At 40.9% G+C, this 23,031-nt stretch overlaps 1 protein-coding gene across 6 annotated transcripts in view; it reads left to right on the top strand.

Moving 5' to 3' along the window:
• Positions 1–23,031, top strand: part of LOC126416070 (far upstream element-binding protein 1) — a 76,895-nt gene that overhangs the window by 42,338 nt on the left and 11,526 nt on the right. For all 6 annotated transcript variants that reach the window (XM_050083552.1, XM_050083550.1, XM_050083549.1 and 3 more), the window contains one exon: positions 8,469–8,806. In XM_050083552.1, the coding sequence (XP_049939509.1) occupies positions 8,469–8,806 (338 nt within the window). The remainder of the gene's footprint in view (positions 1–8,468; positions 8,807–23,031) is intronic.

Genomic DNA, 23,031 nt, shown 5'->3' with positions numbered 1-23,031 from the left:
CTCACTTCCATCATAAAGATAAAAATCATTCGTGCTGGAAACAAAGCTTGTGAAGAAAATTTTGAAGAAACACCTTCCATCTGTTAAACAACACTGCCTTTTTCAGGTTAAAATGAACTATCTTTAATGTAGTGTAATCCTTGTGCTGATAAGAACCATGTGGATATCTTTGTATTATTTCCGGATAGGATGCATCCTCTGAATTGCAGGGTCCGAGGTTCAATTCCTGGCCGGATGGGGGATTTACTCCACTTGGGGACTGGGTGTTTGTGTTTTGTCCTCGTCATTTCATCATCACTGGACTGTGAAAAGATTGAGAATTTGTATGGATACTGATAACCATGCAGTTGAGTGCCAAACAAACCAAATATAATAATCTGTTCCTTAAAACATCTAAAATTGGATCCACACTATTGTAGTCCAGTTCAAAGTACTCAACTTATAGAGTACAAACAATTCCAATCTTATCTGCAGACTGGAATTCACCTTCCAACTGTCTATAACTTCGAAGTTGGGCTATGTGTTGTTAGGTGACTTACTTTGTGGCAAATGTCGTCTTCACAGAGATAACATTGTTACTGAACAGTGCGAATACAGTAAAGCTACTTCACAGCAACAGCTGCTGAAAACTGATCAGTTAAACACACTTTACAAAACGCTGCACTTCGCAATGGGAGCAGAGGAATACGAAACAATGTAGGCTACCTAGCACTTACTACTGTTTTGACAGGATGGTAACAGGATAATAACTGGTTAATGATGTTAGAGGCTAAATATGCTCATCATTGGTGATAACTGAAAAATGGTGTCACGTCCCACCACTGAGTCAGTGTTCAGTCACAAGTTAATTAGTACAGTACGTAAGGAACTAAGTGGTTTATCATGATGCGTTTGCTTTGCCAACCCAAATCACTTTCCAGTGTAATCTAGCTCTTGGTCTATGCAGGCGTTCAGTCACACAGCAGATGTTATCAGTCAAAAGTCAAATTGTGGCAAGTATTGCTAAGTTCTCCTCATGATGGTATGCTACATCAGTTCATTGACATGATGTATTACAATGTACGGAATAAGCCTAGTAATAATGGTCACAAATACCAAAGTAGCACGCTAAACTAAAAGGAAACTTGTCAAGATAATATAAAACTTATATTTAAGAGAACACAAAATAGAATTTGAAGAATATGTGGGAAGAGATAATGCCATGTTGTAAATTGCCAAAAAAGAATTCAGTGCACTGACAACTCATTCTGTATTGCCACCTCCTCCATACATACTCAAATAAGGGGGAACTGAATTTGTGTGCAGTGGAGTGAGTGCTTTGCAGCATACAATGTCCTGCCTTGAAATTTCCAAATTTAACAAGTGTTCACACAGATGCTTGAGATGCTTAGTCTTCAATGGAGAGACCTGTGACGGAAGGCAGTTGTAGGTAAGCATTGGTACATGGGTAATACTTCATTAGATGCTTTTAGCAGCACTTCCTTAATTTGCATTCCATCCCACAAATGAATCATGTCCCACAACCTCTTAGCCTAAAAACTGGGTATCCTGTGCCTAATACCCTTCCCCTAAGCTTAGATTAATCTATTTTGGTCAGTGCATGTTTGCAGCCCAACTTTTTCAGTCCTGTGATAGCAAGCAGCAGGACACAACGTACAAAAAATAAAAATCTCCTTCATATAATGAATGGTGACAATTTTCTTTCATGTGACTCATTTCAAGTTTGACAGGAAGTAGCTAAGTTGTGAAATGTGGGTTGTATGAGGAATGAAATGTGGGTTGTATGAGGAATGAAATGTGGGTTGTATGAGGAATGAAATGTGGGTTGTATGAGGAATGAAATGTGGGTTGTATGAGGAATGAAATGTGGGTTGTATGAGGAATGAAATGTGGGTTGTATGAGGAATGAAATGTGGGTTGTATGAGGAATGAAATGTGGGTTGTATGAGGAATGAAATGTGGGTTGTATGAGGAATGAAATGTGGGTTGTATGAGGAATGAAATGTGGGTTGTATGAGGAATGAAATGTGGGTTGTATGAGGAATGAAATGTGGGTTGTATGAGGAATGAAATAATGGGTTGTATGAGGAAAACAGAAATGTACTTCATTCTCTTAATTTTGGAAAATATTCCAGGTTTGCACGACTTAAAGTAAGACTGAGAATATACTTCACCCGAGAATGTTCTCAGCTTGAGTAAAAGGATAGATGAATTTTGTCAACAAGAACAACACTCAGATTTCATATGAAATCCTGTTTCTTGAAGCGAGCTGTGTAGCGTACTTAGTGCTGAGTAAGTTGTGTTGAGGTTGAGTTCTGATATTTATTTTTCCTTTCCTTTTTAGTAAAAATGATAGAATTCATGTTGCTTGGGAGCAAAAAGGATGAAGGTAGCCCCAAGAAATACCGAAGAGAGAAGCTATAGAAGTTAAACCGTATAAACGTTATTTGGTTGGTGAACTTCCTTCCCAAAAATCATGAGAGGAGGGATGAGCTTTCAAAAGAAGCAAAAATGAGAACACTTTTGTGCTATTTAGCAGACACAACTTTTCAGACTGATGTACAGAAGACCTAGTGGGTACACATCAGACAACTGTGTCACCGACATTTTCAGAAATTCATCATGTTTTCTCACAGTATAAATCTTACATTTTGTTCTGTTAGTCTGTTAACGAATGACTGTGTATTTGAATGTTGAGCATGCCGATTCTCTGGCATCATAGTGTGAACTAGCATGTTGGGGAGTCTTGCCATTGTGTGAAGCAGTATCTAGCTTGTCAGAAATGTTGATCAATGAGATTGCAGAACATAATCTGTCACATACATGCTGTTGCCCCTCAGTACAGAGCTGAAAACACGCTGTTAATTATGATTTTTTAAATAAAATTATGAGAACCATCAAATTCGTGGTTAAATAATTATTGTAACTTGTGTATTATGAGATTATACCATTTAAAGGCAATGGCAAATTATGAGCCATCAAAAATGCATTGTTTTTGGTATAATTTGCCATAATTAAATTCCAGTTAGTAACATAGCTACGATTAAAGCATTCAGGAGCTGTAACATGCTAGGTATACTTGTCAAACTTTTGGTTGTTGCTTTAGAGCAGTAGGTAGCCTCACAGACCCATAAGCAAAAGTGTGATGTATTGGTGGTTCTTGCCTCAGTATATCCAGTTTTTCTTTACTAACCTTCATGTTTTTATAGGTTCTGATACTTTCTTGTTAGTTTAATATTTATCTGTACTACACGATTCAATGTTACGTAAATGTAAGTGCACTCTTTTTTTTTGAGGAGTGGGTTCATTTGATTGGCTTAATCTACAGGACTGCTCGCACTACTCGCAGTAACATATTTTCCCTTTCTCCTTTTAAGTTTTGTATTTCATGCGTTGCAAAGATTCTGATGCTGAATAGGAATAGTGATAAAGTAAGAACGACCTTATGGTTTTACTAAGAAGTGAGAATGATGAAATAATATTTAGCTCTTGTGAAGAGCTATTGTAAAGTTCTTGCACTGTTTCTGTTAAACTGAAGTCTTCATTGACTGGACATGGTACTTTCTTTTTTGCCTTATAAGATTTTCATGGACATTGAAGTCTTTATTTATGTATACTACAGACATAACAACCTGACTAGCATATTGGCAAGCTAGGAAATGTTTGTTTTAATAGAGCTAATATAGAAATTTTACACTCATAGATTTCATAAACAGTGTTATTTATGAGCCAAATACTGACAACTGCCATTGGAGTGCATTGCAATCACGAATACCATGTTGGGGACATGTATTGTATGCACAAGTTACATCGTTTCTGAACATTCAGCAGCACATTGAACTCTACACAATCACCATTGACGTTCGAAAGCATGGTCTGTGTGCACACAGATTTGGAAATAAGTTGGCAGATGAGGAAAATTAAATGGTTTATTACAAACCTAGCGATCTGTTTCTCCTAATGAAACGGCACGGGCAACAGCTAAAGTGCTACACATACGAGCAATTATGTGTTATATTTAACCAAAATTATCTCATTATAGAGTAGATAAAAATGTCTTGTATTTTTCAAATTTTGTGTGCATAATTTGTTCAGCTAATTTCAGTGGCAAAAGAAGTTTACCTTGTGTGAAAATCCAGTTATATTGTAAGAAAATACATTTTTGTAAATTGTAATTGTCTAAATAATTTGTTGCCTCACATAGAAGTAAAATACAAACAGTGCAATTCTTCCAGTATACATTGATGCCAGTTCCATATTTGTACATTGAATAGTTTGCCTGTTTGAGTGAGTTGAATAAAATGTAAGATTATGCGTATGTTCTGTGCTTGACACAGCCGATGACACGTCAAGAACCATCTCGAGGAGGATGGGAGCTTCAGAGAAAAAATCTGCGTCGTTGAGACTATACTTCAAATTTTATATTCACATGAATTTGAGAACTTTCTCAGAGAATGTTCTTTTCCTCTGAGAACCTTCTCTGCAAAGTGTTCTCTTTTTTATTCATACACACCAGTAAGGACATAAAACATTCTCACAAAAAATTACACTACGGGGAAGAAACACGCCCCAGAGCTGATCGGGTTCTCCGCATCATCTTAATTACATATCGACCTGTTACATTCCTCTTGACAAGTTGCATTTAAAATTTTAATTCTTCTCAGTGAAACCAGGCCCCTTACAGTTTTTCGCATTTCTCGTGAACTGCAGATGACGCAAATATGTTCAGTCAGTTTCTGGTTACTGTATAATCCATTTAAACATTCCAAAGCCAACAGCCCACAAAATGTACACACCAGACTAACAGACAGACAAGTGAACAACTGAAAAAAGATTATCAGTGCTTGATCTCATTATCTTTGGACACAAGGGAAACATTGATAACTGCAGTTGCATAAGACCATATCAGTAAGATATGTTGTCTTACAGCATGACTAATGTAGATCACAAAATGACCTGCTGCACTAGTAAGTAAATTTCTGTAAAATATGATGAAAGCTTTTTGACATTACCATCTTCCCTTGCAGTCAGGCTAATCCACATTCATCCCTCTGATTGCAATTTCTTGCAGAGTGGATAAATGTGCACATTTCGCACCTTTAGTGCAGCTCAAACTGGAAACAGTTTCATGAATTCCTATTGAAGTAGTTTGTCACATTGCCTATAGTGTCATTCCATGCCAGGTGGTCTAGAGGTTCCCACATGACCATGTATTTTGATGAAATTTTTTTAGTGTACACAGTTCCCAATGAACATTGGTAAAGTTTCACGATCACCAATACTTTGGCAATATTTTCTTGGAAGAAACAAAATGAGGCCATATTTTAGAATTTTATGCATTCTCTTGAGTGGAAAAATATTTCAACACCAATTTTCGTATAGGTGGTTTGAGGTAATGTATGTTAAAAATTTAAAATTTCTCTTACTGTTTTCCAGTAGTTCATAAATTGAGGGCAAAGTTGACAGTTTTTGGAAAAATGCAAAAACTAGTATTTTCAAACTACTTTCCCAAAACAGTATTTCCTGCAAAATTTTTAAAACCATTTTCATTAGAAAAATAATGTTAAACTATGTAATAAGTAAGATACGTTTTTACAATGCAAGCAAATAAGTCTCTAGAAGCGGCGATGTGAAGGTGCAGTGACAATACACCCATATTGATATGACATTTGTCATGTTTTACAGTTTAAACCTAGAGTGGGTGTGCCTATGAATAAAGTGCACCAACCACAAATAAAATTTCTTGGCACTGTTCTATTGTTTCACAGTTGCGAGCCCATACCCATTCCTTCATTATTGGTTCAACTAACACAGTGATGGCGTGTTATACATGCAAGTGAGCAACAGCAGTATAAAATAAACAGTGAGCTAGGCGAGAAATTTAAGATACGTGCTAAACAGTTATGAGGTAGCAACACTGTTCCATGATGAGGCTGTTGTAATGAGATAATTAGTAATTGAATTAGTGTTTGGCTGGGATCTGATGCAACTGCATTGTAGAATGCTTTGAGGAGTCATAACTGCAGGGTAACTCCTGTCCATGGCAACAGTGATATGTTTCTTAAATGATTGGCGCTTTAGCTTGTTCTGTAAGTTTGTCTTATTGTCATTTAGCTAAAACTGTTTTTGCTCATACATATTTAGCTTGGTAACATAGACAGCCATTCTTTACATTTGTATGAAGTGCTGTGCCGTGGACCTGCTAGTGTTATGAAATAGGTAATACCAAAATTCCCCGTGAATAAAGTGAGCTAGTTGTTACAACACAAAGTACAAAAAATGATTTTTGTATTGACTCATCATGACATATTTCAGCCAGTTTTTGTACTGTGGTAACTACAGAATAACACTAGCTGTGAACTTCAGAAGTTAACCGTGTGTTGCTAGGGTGCTGGAAATTATGGTAGTGGAAGTGTTGCAGAACTGAAATGCATGTTTTTTGCCTTGAAAGTTTTACATCATTGTTCTGTGTGTAAATTTTGGTGAACTTCATAGCAATCTGCCTTACATTTTTTGGGAAAAGAATGTGTATAATGGGAATTTCAAATTTATTTTCTGATGCTATTGATGTGCTAACTTAATTCTGGTCTACAGTATAGCATATTTTGCGCGATGGAAATTGTATTCATGTGTTTGTGTAATCCATGGTACAGCAACTGTTGCTTGTTTATTTTGAAGTGAGAAAACCAGCATCTCTGCAACTCTTGGAGACCGGCCTGAATCTGTGTAACAGCAGACATGGGTGGGTTTCTTCTCGACAGAATCCCTAGCCTGATAAGGGTTTGTTCCCACAGGCTCTCGAGCCTCATAATTCATTTCTTTGAGTTGTAGGCCAAAGCTAAAGAGGTTTCTTTTATGATTTTAAGCTTACATTTAATCCAAGCTACATGAATTATTTATGTACTTCATTAATTTGCTGTTGGATATCACGAGGAAAACAATACTGTTAGCCAGATGCTGTTGCTCATGCAGCTGATGAAAGTCTGATGTTAATAATTTTCTTAAGTCTCATTATTTTGGCCAGAAAATACAAGGCATCATGTCTTCTGTTGACCTGGAGTTTTCATAAATTGGAAAAAAACTTTCTGATACTTCCTGTTAAAGTGTGCTCATGTTTAAACCTATCTTGTTGTGGTGCTTAATTTTCAGTTTCTTTTTTGCTGATGGAAACAAATTTAATGCCATTAATGCTTCTGGTGCACTAGCAAACAGACCTATAGGTGGAAGAATTGGCTTACTAACAGGGCCTTGCAATCTTGCTCTTCATGCTTCATGCTAATTACTTCGCTGTCCCTTCAATCCCATCATGAGATGACTTTCTGTAACTTTTAGCAAAAATATATTTTTTCAATTCCAAACTCTCAAATTTTTGAAAGTTCTGTACTGTGTGTGCTGGAACACCATTGAAATAATGGATGTGGAAAATGTAAGCAAGCTGTTTCTTATCTATTTGATCAGCTCCTTGATGAAAACATGAGTTGTTGTTCTGCTGTGTTACAGTCAGTCAGTGATAATGTGAGAAACTCATTGATCCCACCTTCTGATTTTGGAAAAAGTGACAAATGGACAGATTGATGCTTCTGCTTTTCCTGTGGAAACCTTGCACTGCATCCAAAAGGATAAAATAATAATTTTCAGCGAAATCCATTAGAATAATAATCTTGTCTTCCTTTGGATCAAATTTAAGGGCTTTAAGATGCAAACTTGTGTTTGTTTGTAGGAATGTTATGGTGGAATTATACACTTTTTGGATGAAATAGGCCATCACTGAAAAGCGGAATGTCGAGTTGTCAATAGGCACAAACAAAACTTGCTTTTTGAGTAATCCCTTTTCAAGTTAGTCTTGCACGCGCGTGCAGAGAGAGAGAGAGAGAGAGAGAGAGAGAGAGAGGGGGGGGGGGGGGGTATATTGGTAGTGTGGTGTGAAAGGCCGTTTCCCATTCTGCAAGGGGTGGGTGTGTTTCTTCGACATTATCTGAATATAAGGTTTAATCAAACCATTGTGCTATTAACATTGTTATAAATTAGTACAACATTACACATTTGTGTCACTACTCACAGAATGAGTGTAGAAATCAGGCAGCTGGAAGAACTTAAATTTCATGCACATGGAGCACATTCTGTGGAGGGGACGCACTGGTGGCAGTTCTGGAATTCGTAAAAGTCGCAGTATTAAAGTCGCAGTATTGATAGTCCCATATTTCCACCTTTACAACTCTAGGGCAAGCATGGTTTACCGATGGATGACACTTGGTGCAACAATAAACAAAATGCATAGCAGAATTAGTAACACAGTCAGCTGCCACAAACATTCTTACAGCAGCTTGATTATAGTACTCACTATATTCAGAGATGAAGGCTACACATTAAGAGAGCTGATTGTGTCTTTACAACAGCTGGTGTAATTTATTGTATGTGTACTTGAGTTTCTTTGTAACATTATAGAATTTGAAACTGTTTCCTTACAGGTGCTGGGGCTGGACAAGTTCAGGTTAATCCAGCTACTGGCCAACCTGACTACAGCATTCAGTGGGCTGAGTATTACCGCTCTCTGGGTATGCATAGAGAGGCGGAAATGATTGAACAGCAAGCGAAGGCGAGCAAGGGGCTGGCTGGCCCTGGTCAGCAGCAACAGGGTGCTGGGCCACAGCCTGGTCCTCAACAGCAGCCTGCTGGCCCTGGCCCTCAAGCTGCTACCACTCAGAATGGTCAGCCAGATTACAGTGCGCAGTGGGCAGAATACTACCGGTCCATTGGCAAGATTAAGGAAGCAGAAGCAATTGAGGCGCAGATGAAAGCTGGGAAGGTGAGTATGTAGAGGGAAACTTCGTAATAGCTGTTATTGACAGATGTTTTGCTGAAATAAAAACTGAAGTTTTAAATCATTTAGACGTTAATGCCACTTGTTAAATGCCAGTAGCTTTCTAATTTTTGTCCTGGAGTACAAAACAGTAGTTCAGAGTTGTCCAATAGAACAAGTTAGTTCTATTAAGTTTACAAATTTAACTTTCATATCGCATAGCTTATAATAGTAATAAGTAGTAAATAGAAATTGATTAGTCAAAAGTAATAAATGCAGACACATCAATAATTTAACTTAAACTTAGGCTTCAAGCTTTTATGAAGCAGAAAGATACACAAAACTTTAACGTAGGCAGCAGATCAAACTCAAATTATGATCAGATATGTAGTAGGAAAGAAGATATGACCAGACGAGTAGCCTAAGCAATGGTTGGTAGTGTTTGCCAAGAATGATTTACTAATTTTACTACAGTGGAAAAGGATGATCTATTAGCTACCAGCTTGTATTTCATTCATTTTGAAAAATTACCAAAGTTCCATGGAATTTAATGTTGCAGGTTGTGTAGTCCAATACTAACAATTTTCCATTTCAGGAATACTCTCCATTTCCATATTTTTTAATTTAGCATCAATATTGAATGCTTACTTAATATTGACTTTCAAAAAGAGTAACAGTGTTCTGGTATTGTTACTTCAATAGTAAAATGGCACAAAGAAGTTGAATATAAGTTTACCATTATGAATGGAATGAAGTGCAGCACTTCGTTGATGTTGAATATCAATGTATTGTTTTTGGCAAATATGTGAATAAAAAGCATGTAACTGACACTTCAAAAGACCATTAAGATGTAAGAGTGCTTCGGATGTCCCACTTGTCATTGTCTTTAGTCTAGGCCGACTTAACACAGATCTCTGTCCCAAAATAACTACCCCTTCTTTTTGTTGGGCTATGCCATAAATTTCTTTTCCCCACTTTTTTATTACCTCTCATTAATAATTTGATCAAACCATCTCACTCAAGCATTCTTCTGGAACACCACATTTAAAAAGCTTTCACTCTTGTTTTGCCTGAGGGGTTTCATCCATATTTCACTTCAATCTCTGCTTTTCATACAGATACCTCCCCAAGACTTAAAAACAGATTTTTGTTCACAAATTTTTCTTTCTCAGAAAAATTTTTTCATATTGCAAGTCTGCATTTGATATCCTATTTGGCCATCCTAACTCAACTTTGCTACGCGATTAACAAACTCGACTACTACAAGGGAACTTGTTGCATATGTCATCTTGCAGTATGACTATTACACAAGAGTGGCACTTCGTTAGAACGGAGAGAGTAGTTGTTCTGGGCTTCCTGTGCACATAGTTCTGTTGTGGTATGAGGTGCTGGTTCATCAGTGTCTGAAATAGTGCTGTAGATAAGAACTTACTACAAAGTCATGGTGCAGTGCGGTTCACATGAGCATTTCATCTAAGTTGCTCAGATTCTCTATGAAATGCTGCCGGTAGATGGAATAAATACTGTATGTACATGAAAAATGTGTGCATATTTTTCCCCGTATTTAAGGGTGAAAATGGGTTTGTGAATTAATTATAACGACGTCGGTACTGCCCGGCCCATCTCAAACAGTAGATTCCCATTAGACAGGGAGGGTGTACGAAAAAGAATAATCAATGAAATCTCTCTTTTTTTTTTTCCCATACCTTTTCATAGGTCTTAAATATGCCCCCCTTGAGATGCACGATATGTCATTGCTGTATTCAGATTGTTGCCACAATACAGTTAGCATGTCTGGAGTTACAGCTTCCACCATGTAAGGCCGAATCATTTGGACCAGTGCGACCATTCCATCTTGTCATACACCTTTTCCCGTGAAACTGCACAAAACACATTGTTTTGGACAGGCCCTCTCATGTTGTAAAACTTCATGTATTCCATATTCTCACATTGATGGTTCACCTTTCCATTTAAATGGATGTTGCCTCAGCACTACACACTAAGAGTGGAAAAACTGTCGTCCTCCAACTTGCCAGGGATTGAACTATAGAACTCCACACAATTTCTGTCACCTTCACAAAGAGCTTGCAGTAGCTGAATTTTGTTTAGTAACATGTGTAAATGTTGATGCAACACATGCCAGATGGACATCGGGGGCATGTTGAGCTGCATGGCGAAAGAATTTTTGCGGGCTCCTTGTGAAATTATGGCAGATGCGTTTGTTCGATGTCTGTCAGACACTCTGAGAGGAAGAAGGAGGTACAAGATGATAGACGACGTAAAGGGAAGAGAAAATTACGCAAATCTGAAGAGGGTGGCAGAAGACTGGACAGCTTGAAGAACTACCATGTGAGAACCTGCCTTTTGGCAGAACACATGATGATGATGATGATGATGATGATGAACAACTATGCTGTAAATGGTGAGCTCGTGTTTTCCTCCTGCAAGCTTCTGATGGGTGCTCGAAACCAGTGACAATCTCTTCCAATCCAAAATCACACACATTGTTACCAATGTTAGTCACCACCCCCAGTTGGCTGTACCCTGTGCTCTTCATGGCATCTGGAAGGACCCCGTTCCACGTTTGGTATGACACCACCTTGTGTTTACTGAGAGTGCACATTGGTTTTCTTCCTCTGCATGACAGCCATGTCCCTAATGGTCCCCATACCACACCTAACATTGGAAATTCCAGCTACCAATAACCACACTCCGTGATTGCACGGATCTTGCAGGCTGAGATATTTCCACTGGTGAAGGACAAAGGACAAGTGACTGCGTCTGGCCCCTGTGCATGCCTGGGGGTTAGAATAGGCTTGAGGTATTGGGTTTGATTTCCATTTTTCAAAATTTTCCTTAAGAGCGAGCCAATTGGGAAATGACCATCCTTCCAGGTGGCCCTTGCTGTGGCTGGGTGGCGTTCGTGGTGAGGCCCCCTGGTCAGAGTGGGTGACATCAGGGTGGATAACACACCATGAAGGATAGTACGTCATGTCTTGCTGGTGGTCCGCCACCAGCAGTCTCTAAACGGGCGAAGTCTAACTTCAATGCTAAGAAATACGACCGCAAATCATTCCCCTCCCTGGCCACACCATGGGAGGAACACCAGGGTATTCAACACGGTACCTCATATGTACAAGAGTTGATGGTGAATCTTACATATGTTCATGAAGTGTGTTTTTTGTGGAGTGTTTGGAGGAAAAGTCTTTATAATAACAGCATCCTCTGCACAGTCATGGGCATTACTCAGTTGTGACAAGTTGGGGGATCTTTCTGTTACTATCATGCCCCATAAGAGCTTAAATATCATCCAGGGTATTATATTCCACAGGGACCTTCTTTTGCAGTCTGATGACGAGCTGCGCGCCAATTTAGAGCAGCGAGGTGTTCATTAAATGTGCAGTGTCCAACGAGGTCTGAGGGATAATCAGGTTGCCATCGGTGTCTTCATCTTGGCCTTGGAGTGTGACACATTGCCCGAAAAGGTCAAGGTGATGGTCTACTGCTGTGCCGTCAAGCCATATATCCCTACCCTGATGTGGTGCTTTAAGTGCTGGAAGTTCGGCCATATGTCTTCCCACTGTACTTCCAGCATCACACGTCAAGATTGTGGACGTCCATTACATCCCAATACTCCATGTGCCCTGCCTCCCATCTGTGTCAACTTCGGAGAGCATCATTCACCTTGTTCACCAGACTGCAGGATTTTACAGAAAGAGAGGAAAATCATGGAATATGACACTGGACCGACTAATCTACACTGAGGCTAAGAGGAAAGTTGAGTGCTTACATCCTGTGGCAATGACCACGTCTTATGCCTCCGCTATGAGAACAGTTGTCGCCCCATCAGTTCATGTTCCTGTCGCCTCTCAGAACCAGTAGACTACACCTGCCCACTTGATGTTGGGGGCACTTCCTTCCCTGTTCCTCTCGCACCACATTCTTCAGGTGCTACACCCCCCCCCCCAACCATCAGAGATTTCAGTACCCACTTCTGAGCCAGAGAAGCATAAGTCTTCTTCAGCTCCTCTCGCTAGGAAGGGGTCCCTTGGGTGACTCCCTTCCCAGGTGTCTGCTAGTGGGAAAGATGACACCTGCCAGTGGCTGAACAGCCCACAAGCAGCTGGTCGTAGGGGTTCACCCTCATCCTCAGTCCCTGAGGAGACTGAATCAGTGAAGTCCTCCCAGCCGGGGAAACCCAAGGATCAATGAGAGAAATCCAAAAAGAAGGTCCCCAAGACCAAGGGAATTGTGGTGGTACCCACACCACTGCTACCCACAAGCTCTGCGTCTGCGGATGAGGTGGAGATTCTGGTGTCCGCTGAGGACCTAGATCTCGCTGGACCCTCAGACGCAATGGATATAGATTGCTCAGGCAAAAAGTCACTGGCAGTAGGTGACCCTGAGGCATAAACTGCCTCATTGAATGTCCCATGCCTTCCCATTCTCACGACGATGTCATCTTCCAATGGAATTGCGGTGGTTTTTCCACCACCTGGCTGAGCTTATGGTGGCTGTTAAGCTTTACACCTGCTTTCTGCATTGCCCTCCAGGAAACATGGTTCCCAGCAATGCAGACTCCTGCTCTCCGTAGCTGTAAAGGATACTACAGGAACTGTAGTAACTATAATGGAGTGTCAGGTGGAGTTTGCATTTGTCCTAAAATCAGTCTGTAGTGAAACTGTGCCCCTTCAAACCCCTCCTGAAGCTGTGGCTATCAGAATAAGCACGACACAGGAAATAACTGTCAACAATGTGTATCTTCCTCCAAATGGTGCAATATCCCTGAATGTGTTAACTGCACTGATTGATCAACTTCCGAAACCTTTCCTACTTTTGGGAGATTTAAACACCCATGATCCTTTGTGGGGTGGCACCGTGCTTACTGGCCGAGGCAGAGATGTCGAAACTTCACTGTCTCAGTTCGACCTCTGCCTCTTAAAGACTGGAGCTGCCACACATTTCGGTATGGCTCATGGTAGCTACTCGACCATTGATTTATCAGTTTGCAGGCCAGGACATATCCCATCTATCCACTGAAGAGCACATGACGACCTGTGTGGTAGTGACCACTTGATCTTCCTATCACTCCTCTGTGTCAGGCCCATGGACGACTGACCAGACAGGGTTTAAACAAGGTGGACTGGGAAACTTTCACCTCTGCTGCAACTGTTGAATCTCCTCCACACAGTAACATCGATGTGATGGTTGAGCAGGTGAATACAATAATAGTTTCTGTGGCAGAAAACATGATCCTTCACTCTTTCGGGTGCCCCAGCGAAAGGCAGTCCTTTGGTGATCACTGCAAGTTGTTGAAGCAATTAAGGAATGTTTGTGAGCTTTACAGCGGCATAAGTGGCACCCTTCCCTGGAGCACCTCGTAGCCTTTAAAGGGCTCTGTGCCCATGTTTTCCAACTTATCAAACAACGGGAGCAGGAGTGTTGGGAGAGAGAATTCTCGACCATTGGGTGGCATACATCACCTTCCCAAGTCTGGCCAAAGATCAAACTTGTTTTCGGGTACCAGACCCAAACAGGTGTTCTCAGTGTTAACATAAATGGCGTGTTACCCCCCCCCCCCCCCCCCCCCCCCCCTTTTCACACTCTCAAACGGCAGCTGGAAGGAAAAGTCCTCTTGTTTACTACACGCCACAGTGCATCCTATAATGCCCCATGTACAGAGTAGGAGCTCCTCAGTGCCCTTGCACAGCTCCTGGGCCAGATCGGATCTACAGTCAGATGATTAAACATCTCTCATCTGACTAAAAGCAACATCTCCTCATCTTTAACCGGATCTGGTGCGATGACATCTTTCCATTGCAGTGGTGGGAAAGAACATCATTCCAGTGCTCAAACCCGGTAAAAACTCGCTTGATGTGGATAGCTATCGGTCCATCAGCCTCACCATCGTTCTTTGTAAGCTGCTGGAATGTATGGTTTGTCGGTGGGTGGGTTGGGTCCTGGAGTCACGTGGCCTACTGGCTCCATGGCAGGGCAGCTTTTGCCAGGGTCGCTCTACCACTGATAATCTTATGTCCTTAAAGTTTGCCATCCGAACAGCCTTTTCCAGGTGCAAACACCTGGTTGCTGTCTTTTTTTTTTTTTTTTTATGTACGAAAAGCGTATGACACCCCCTGGCGACATCATATCCTTACCGCATTATATGAATAGGGTCTCCGAGGCCCGCTCTTAATTTTTATCCAAATTTTCATGTCTGTTCGTACTCTCCTTGTCCATGTTGATGCCTCCCATAGTGCCCCCCCCCCCCCCCCCCCTTCCCAATATCCAGGAGAATGGTGTCCCGCAGGGCTGTGTATTAAGTGTCTCTCTATTTTTAGTGGCCATTAATGGTGTAGCAGCAGCTGTAGGGCTGTCCATCTCACCCTCTGTGTATGCAGACAACTTCTGCATTTCGTACTGCTTCACCAGTACTGGTGTTGCTTAGCGGCACCTACAGAGAGCCATCCACAAGGTGCAGTCGTGGGCTCTAGCCCAGTTTCCAGTTTTCGGCTACAAAGTCGTGTGTTATGCACTTCCGTTGGTGTCATACCGTTCATCCAGGACCAGAGCTTTACCTTAATGATGATCCACTCACAGTGGAGACATATCAATTCTTAGGACTGGTTTTTGACCCTTGATTACTTGGCTTCCTTACCTTCGTCAGCTTAAGTAGAATTGCTGGCAGCACCTCAATGTCCTCCACTGCCTGAGCAACACCATCTGGGGTGCAGATAACTCCACGCTTTCACAGCTCTACAGTGTTCTTGTTCAATCCCTCGTTGACTGTGGGTGTCCGGTTTAAGGTTTAGCGGTGCTCTCAGAGTTGCGTTTACTTGACCCGGTGCACCCCTGTGGCATTCGCCTAGTGACAGGAACTTTTGTGATGAGTCCGGTGACCAGTCATTATGGAAGCTGGGCTCCCTCCATTGCAGGTTAAGTGTGCACAACTGCTGGCCAGTTACATTGCGCACATTCGTAGTTCTCCTGCACATTCGAATCACCGTCTGCTTCTCCCACCCATGGCAGTTCATCTCCCACATCAGCGGCCCAGGTTAGGGCTTCCAATTACACTCCATGTCCAATCCCTTCTTTCCAAACTGGAGTCCTTGCCTTTACGACCTATATTTGAGGTCCATTCACGTACATCTCCGTGGTGTACGCCTAGGCCACAGCTTCGCCTGGACCTTCCACACGGCCCAAAGACACCCCCCACCCCGCAGCTCTGCTGTTGGTTTACATCAACGGCTCGATGACTGATACGTCAGCTTAACGTATGTCCAGGGAGGACATATTGAACAGTATTCATTGCCGATGGCTGCAGTGTTTCCATGGCAGAGCTGGTGGTTATATCTCATGCTCTTGAGCACATCTGTTCGTGCCCTGGGGAGTTGTTTCTTCTGTGTACTGACTCCTTGAGCAGCCTGCAAGCTGTCGACCAGTGCTACCCTCGTCATCCTTTGGTAACGACCATCCAGGAGTCCATCTATGCCCTGGAATGGTCCAGTATTTCAGTGGTGTTTGTATGGACCCCAAGTCAAGTCGGAATCCCGGGCAACAAGCTTGCCGACAGGCTATGTGGAAAACACGTACAGAGATCGGCTTCTCTGCAACTGACCTGCATTCGGTATTACGCTGCAAGGTTTTGCGGCATTTGGTGATGAAATGGCATAACCTCAGCCACGCACAACAAACAGCGTGCCATTTAGGAGACTATGAACGTGTGGCAGTCCTGCATGTGGGCCTCTCATGGGGACCCCTGTGGTTCTCTGCCAGCTCCGCTGACTGGCCGATATCTTGGTGAGCTGTCCTCCTTTGGCTGCCCTGCGATGGGCTCTTCAGTTACCAGGTTTTAGCTGACACCACCTCATCGACTAATTTAGTTTTACCTTTTACTTGTGTCGGTGGGTTTTATCGTTCTATATAAGTTCTAGCGCATGTCCTTTGTCCCCTTGTGTTCTGCGCTCTAATGCTCTTAGGGTGAATGTTTTAATGTGTCGCAGAGTGGCTGGCTTTTCCTTTTTATTCTTGTGGTTGGCCAGCCACAGTCATCTGCTCTCTCTTTTTACCCCTTCTACCTGTTTCTTGCTTCTCTCTGTGGTTTTCTTTTTCTGTTTTGTACGTAATGGTGTTGGTTGTCCTCCTGTTGTTCTTCTGGTTCTTCCTTTCCCCTGTTGTTCTTCTGGTTCTTCCTTTCCCCTGTTGTTCTTCTGGTTCTTCCTTTCCCCTGTTGTTCTTCTGGTTCTTCCTTTCCCCTGTTGTTCTTCTGGTTCTTCCTTTCCCCTGTTGTTCTTCTGGTTCTTCCTTTCCCCTGTTGTTCTTCTGGTTCTTCCTTTCCCCTGTTGTTCTTCTGGTTCTTCCTTTCCCCTGTTGTTCTTCTGGTTCTTCCTTTCCCCTGTTGTTCTTCTGGTTCTTCCTTTCCCCTGTTGTTCTTCTGGTTCTTCCTTTCCCCTGTTGTTCTTCTGGTTCTTCCTTTCCCCTATTGTTGTGCTATAAATCTCCTTTCTTTTCTTTTTTCCATTGTGTAATTATTTTACTGGGAACAAGGGACTGATGACCTCACAGTTTGGTCCCTTCCTCCTCTTTTAAACCAAGCAAGCAAACAACCAACCAACCAGCTATATCTGGCTCAGGGGCAACGTCAGCCACAGGCAACACCTATAACCTGTTTGTCATATGTACCTCTTGGTCTGAAGGATCCTCCTGGCGGGGCGTAACAATACTCAGAACTGCCTCAGGTGCCTGTAATTGTTGTTTCCAAGCCATGTTCGTATAACAACTGCGAAAAAGATGCACAGTAAAATTAGTGACTTAACAGGTAAGGTCGGGTCAGATACGACCCAGAACACGCATAGTGAGCCAAGATTACTTACACGATAACTGCAGTCAGTCCAATAAGCAGAGCACGACTGGCTAGTAGGGCTCTTGGTCGACTCACTTCCTGCACTAAGCGGCTAGAACAGTGTAGGGGAAAATTGAACAGCTGGGTTGGATCTGACCCGCACCGTACCATTTGAGGGTTGAGGTCACCAAAAAGTAGTTCCAAAATTAGTTTCCTTATGCTCCAACTGTCTAGGAACATTTTGGTGAAAATATTAAGTGCAGTATCTTCTAATATTTCAGCGTTACAGCTTATTTTAAACAGTGTTCTCTGACGTGCCTCAAGAGCTCCCCTTCACCACCACCACCACCACCACCACCACCCGATGTCCTGAGATCAGCTTTTAATTTTCCTGGAGTCTAATTTTGTGTTTAGTGAAATTTGTAATCACACAAAATGTCGAAACTAGAACTTCTACTTATAGTCATCAGTTTGAAAGCTAAATGTCTCATACTTGCAGCCATCTTGTGTGAAGTAAATTGTAAACATTTGCATATGATATTTGAACAGCTCCTGTGTTTAGTTTAAGTGTTTTATGATTGATCATGTGGAAGAAGAAAGTATCCTATAAGATGATTAGTCTTTCTGTGGCAATCGGTATAAGAACATATATTCAGCCAAACAGTATTATGAAAAGGGCAGATAGCTACACGGACAGGCATGATGAAAAGACTGTTATGTATAAACTTTTGGCCAGAGCGTCCTTTTATTTTCTGAAGGAAGACTTTGGCAGAGAGCTTATATGTAACAGCCTTTTCAACGTGCCTCTCTGAAACTCAGCACGTCATCTTTTCGGTGAGTAGCAATCTGTTCCTTTCCTAATATATAATATTGGTGATATTCCAACCTAGAATTTCCATTTTTACATTAAGCCAAAGATATCTGTGAAAATAACAATGTATGTGCTTAGAAATGAAAAATTTATGAAACAGGATAACTATTGAAACAAACATGCTTCAGGCATTACTGATGTTACAGGCTGTGTTATTCTGGACATAAATGTACTGTTTGCTGAATTTAATATGGCTCTGCTACCTATGTGTTGGAAATATAAATTTTAATATAAACGATATATCAGTGTTCAATTGCAAAAATTGCCATAACACGTTAACTATGCAATGGTAGGCTCATTTCATAACTACCCTAGTCAGAGAAAAGGAAAAAGTCTACACTATTAATTGAAGACCAGTGTATGGAAGGATATGTTCAGGACAGGGTCCAACAAGTCTCAATATTTTGTTGTATAAAACACCTTCATCAACAGTAAAATTAATATTGATTCAGGGTATGAAGAAGTTATGTGTCAGTAACGTTGCAACAGAAGAAATTAGACTAAAAAAAGAGCACAAAACAAGTTATAAGTTTTGTGTGATAGTGAATGGTGTACAAGGGGACATCATTACATTGAGGAGTATGGTCTGTAATAGGAAGTAAATCTGGAAAAGTTATGAATGCCAAAGTGGTCACTACTTCTTGCAAGGGTTGCAAAGGTTGGAAAGATGGTAAAAATACTATGGCTTATGTGGAATTGTTCAGTTATCCATATGGGTATAGCATGTGCTACGTAACTGAAGGGAATCGAGAAATTTTTTCTGCAATCAGAGATCAAATGTGATGCACAGTATATTAATTACAATAGGTAATGATGATACCAAGTCCGTCAAGACATTCAGAATTAGTCTTAATGGGCCTAGTAACCTTATCACTAAACTGGAATATGTTGTCCAAAAGAGGATGATTGCGGAGTTGCAAAAAATACAGTTAAAATATAAGGGTAAAAAGATTTCCGATAGAAAATATGCATGTGGTAAGGAGGTCCTCTTCTGTTCTTCATCTACATAAATTATTGAGGAGATTACACCAGCAGTCCTTTTAGATTGTTTGCAGATGATGCTGTCACTTACTGTCTAATGAAGTCATTGGAAGATCAAAACAATTGCAAAATGACTTAGATGCAGTACTTGATTGGTACGAAAAGTGACAGTCTCTGAATAAAGAAAAGTGAGGCCATCCACATGAGTAAGGAAAAAATCCAGTAAATTTAGAATTACAGTTAGGAGTAGCTTTTACAATGGCCACCTAGATACTTTTGTGGGGAAGGCAATCCAAATACTGTTTTACTGACAGTACACTTGCACACTATTAAGAGTGTGGAATGGCAGGGAAATAGTCTGAAGGTGGTTTGAAGAACTGTCGGCCCCCTGAAGGTGGTTTGAAGAACTGTCTGCCAGGCACTTATGTGCGAGTTGCAGAGTAGTCATGTAGATGTAGACTGACAGATGCTGCAATAAATACAATAACCTCATTTTGTTGGAATGCAATGAGAGATAATTATGATTCCATTTTTAACATGAAAGCCTTTGTGTGCTGTATGATACTGCAAATGCTCTTCTAATTCCAACCAAATGCATTATGTTTGTCCCAAGGGCAAAGAGGCATGGTGTCTGTATCGATGTACAGTGTATGAAGGAACTGTTCACAGCATTAGGCACAAAAATACTTCACCACCTGCAGTGATGGAAGCTATTAAGCCTGTGCTAAATTTATTTGCCAGAGAGCTCGTAAAAAGATGTGTTGGAGCTAATACAAAATATGTTAATGAGTCACTGAACAGCAAAATTTGGAAACAGGATTTTGTGGGGAAATTATTATTATTAAAATTACAACTAATGATGCTGTAATTACATTCAATGAAGGCATGAAAGGTAAACAAAAGTAATTAAGTATGGAACTTTCTGTGAAATTAAATTGGACCCAGTGGATACAGTGTGAATAATCAGCAGAGAAAAGAAATCGAGAAACAACAAGAAGCAGAAGGAGAAAGCTCAGACTAAAGATGGATAATCAGTCATCATTTGATGGGACGATCTACTGTGTTGGCGGCTTTTGATTTACATTAAAACAACCAAAAAGTTCTGATAACCACGTTAGCAATGTTTCACTCATTTCCTGCACTTCATCTCAGTTGGTTCTTTTCCCTCATAACTCAAAAAGTAAATAACATGAAGCTTTTAAATTATTTGGGGTGTATGCAATTACGTATATCAACAGAAGGAAGCAAAATCAGGTCATTATGTTCAGTAGCTTCTTGGTGAAAAACGTATTGCAATCTTTAAAAAGTTTAAAAACCGAGTTCATAATTTTTAACATATCTAAAAATATTATTTATTGTTGTATATAACTAAAAGAGTTAAGTTTTGTAATGCTCGGAACAGTCCATGGGTGTACTGCTGGTCCATAGTGTCCAACAGGCACAATATTTCGGCGATCAGACATGTCGCCATCGTCAGGTGCGTTGACAAACTGAGCTACTGGGGGAGGGTGGCCATCTTAAATCCCCTCCCTGTGCGAAGCATTCTTTCCGCGGTCTGCGCCCCTCCGTCAGTGGTTGGTGAGATGTCTGCGTCTGTGGTGGTGGTGTCGGTGTAATTGCCTCTTCCACCCTAGTCACTCGTTTGTTTCCTTTGCTGAGTGTCTTTTTAATTAGACTCGGTGCTGGTTCCCATGGTTGTAGCTGCTATCTTAGTTGATGAGTCCATCCCTGGTGTGAATTTTGATAGCCTCTCTAACGACGCTGTCCCAGTATTTAGATGTCTGTGTCAAGAACCTGGTTTGTTTGTAGTCCATTTCGTGATCTTCGGACAAACAAGTTGGCGGTCGTCGAGCACCTAACAGTGGTACGAGGGAATTACCCATTATGACAACAGATGACTGATCTTAGCTTAAATCTCCTGTACCAGATGCAGTTCCAAACAATAAGTCTTGCACCTTTTCCCATGTGAACAGAACTTCCCAGTATGCTATCATCTGTCAAGTCATATCTGACTGAATGAAAGGTGTTTATCAAAGTTTCATCAGGCCACATAGTGTTTGAAAACTGCATTTTAATGATATTTCTTAAAAATTGGCAATGCCAAGGCTGACTCCCTCATAATCTTCCGTCCATTTTTTTTTTTTTTTTTTTTTTTTTTTTTTTTTTTTTTTTTTTTTTTTTTTTTTTTTGTATACTGAAAACCAAGGGCTCTGACAACCATTAACAAAGGAGTCTAGCTGCCACAGAATAACTCTACCTCAAGAAGAGTAGAGCACAGTTTTTTTGTAGTTGGATGTTCTTTTCCCTTGTAATATCTATATCTGTGACAACAAACAGCATCTTGTTGAAGAGAGTGCAAGTTTGTTACTAGTGTTTTTGTATTATTTTTACTGGATGTCCACAGTTTGGATGATCCAGGCTCTTCCCCATCTGCACAGTATTTTTCCTTACAATGGTTGATCACAGTATTTTGGTATATCTTTGAAGCGTCTGCAGTTCTCTCGACCATCAGATTGCTCAACTTTGTTTTGCATCCTTACTTCATTGCCCACTTCCACTACAAGCTTCAGACATTTTGTAGCACAAAATAAATTCACCACACTGAGAAACAAAGCATATAATGAAACGGATAACTGTTTAAGTTACTGGCCATGAGTGTCGTCTGCAACTGGCTACAGTAAAGTAGCTGCTCGCTGCTGTAGCAGAGAGATTGACAACAGTAAATGGAACAGGTGGTGCAGCCAAGGGCATTCTCTGATTGGCTGTTCCTATGGTAGCAGCCACGCAAACGGCTAGATGTCAATCAGTTTGTTATTCTGATCTGGGCATATGGTACCTACCTGTGCAAGCCACCTACCTCTGAAAGGTTCATGGTGGTATGTCCCAGTACAAACGAAAAAAAAAGTAAGAAAATTATCACTAATTGCTGAGTCAATCTGAGGGGGTTTGTGACTGGAACATTTCAGGAATGAAGCCTATGGCAGCAAAATTTGTTCCCAAATTGATTTCTGTATATAAAACTGTATCAAACGAATTTGCACAGAAATAGCTAACGTATGTTCATTATGTCTAAAACCATTCAAATTGAACATATGTGCCTATGAAGTAAGGATGTAGGGATATGATATTAAAACTAAGGCCACGTCATCTCAGTAAAAGCTTCCAGAAGAGCAATTATATGAAAAAAGAAAGTACTAACAAGGGAACCTCCCCATCGCACCCCCCTCAGATTTAGTTAGAAGTTGGCACAGTGGATAGGCCTTAAAACACTGAACACAGATCAATCGAGAAAACAGGAAGAAGTTGTGTGGAACTATGAAAAAAATAAGCAAAATATACAAACTGAGTAATCCATGTGTAGGATATCCAACATCAAGGATAACGTGAGCTGAAGAGCGCAGTGGTCCCGTGGTTAGCGTGAGCAGCTGCGGAACGAGAGGTCCTTGGTTCAAGTCTTCCCTCGAATGAAAATTTTAATTTTTTATTTTCAGACAATTGTGAAAGTTCAGGCACTTACACATAATCAACTTCGCTTTCCAA

This window comes from Schistocerca serialis, chromosome 8 (genome assembly GCF_023864345.2).
Source record: "Schistocerca serialis cubense isolate TAMUIC-IGC-003099 chromosome 8, iqSchSeri2.2, whole genome shotgun sequence".
Classification (NCBI taxonomy): domain Eukaryota; kingdom Metazoa; phylum Arthropoda; class Insecta; order Orthoptera; family Acrididae; genus Schistocerca; species Schistocerca serialis.
The sequence above is the reverse complement of the archived record's forward strand: the minus strand, read 5'-3'. Positions and strand labels throughout refer to the sequence as shown.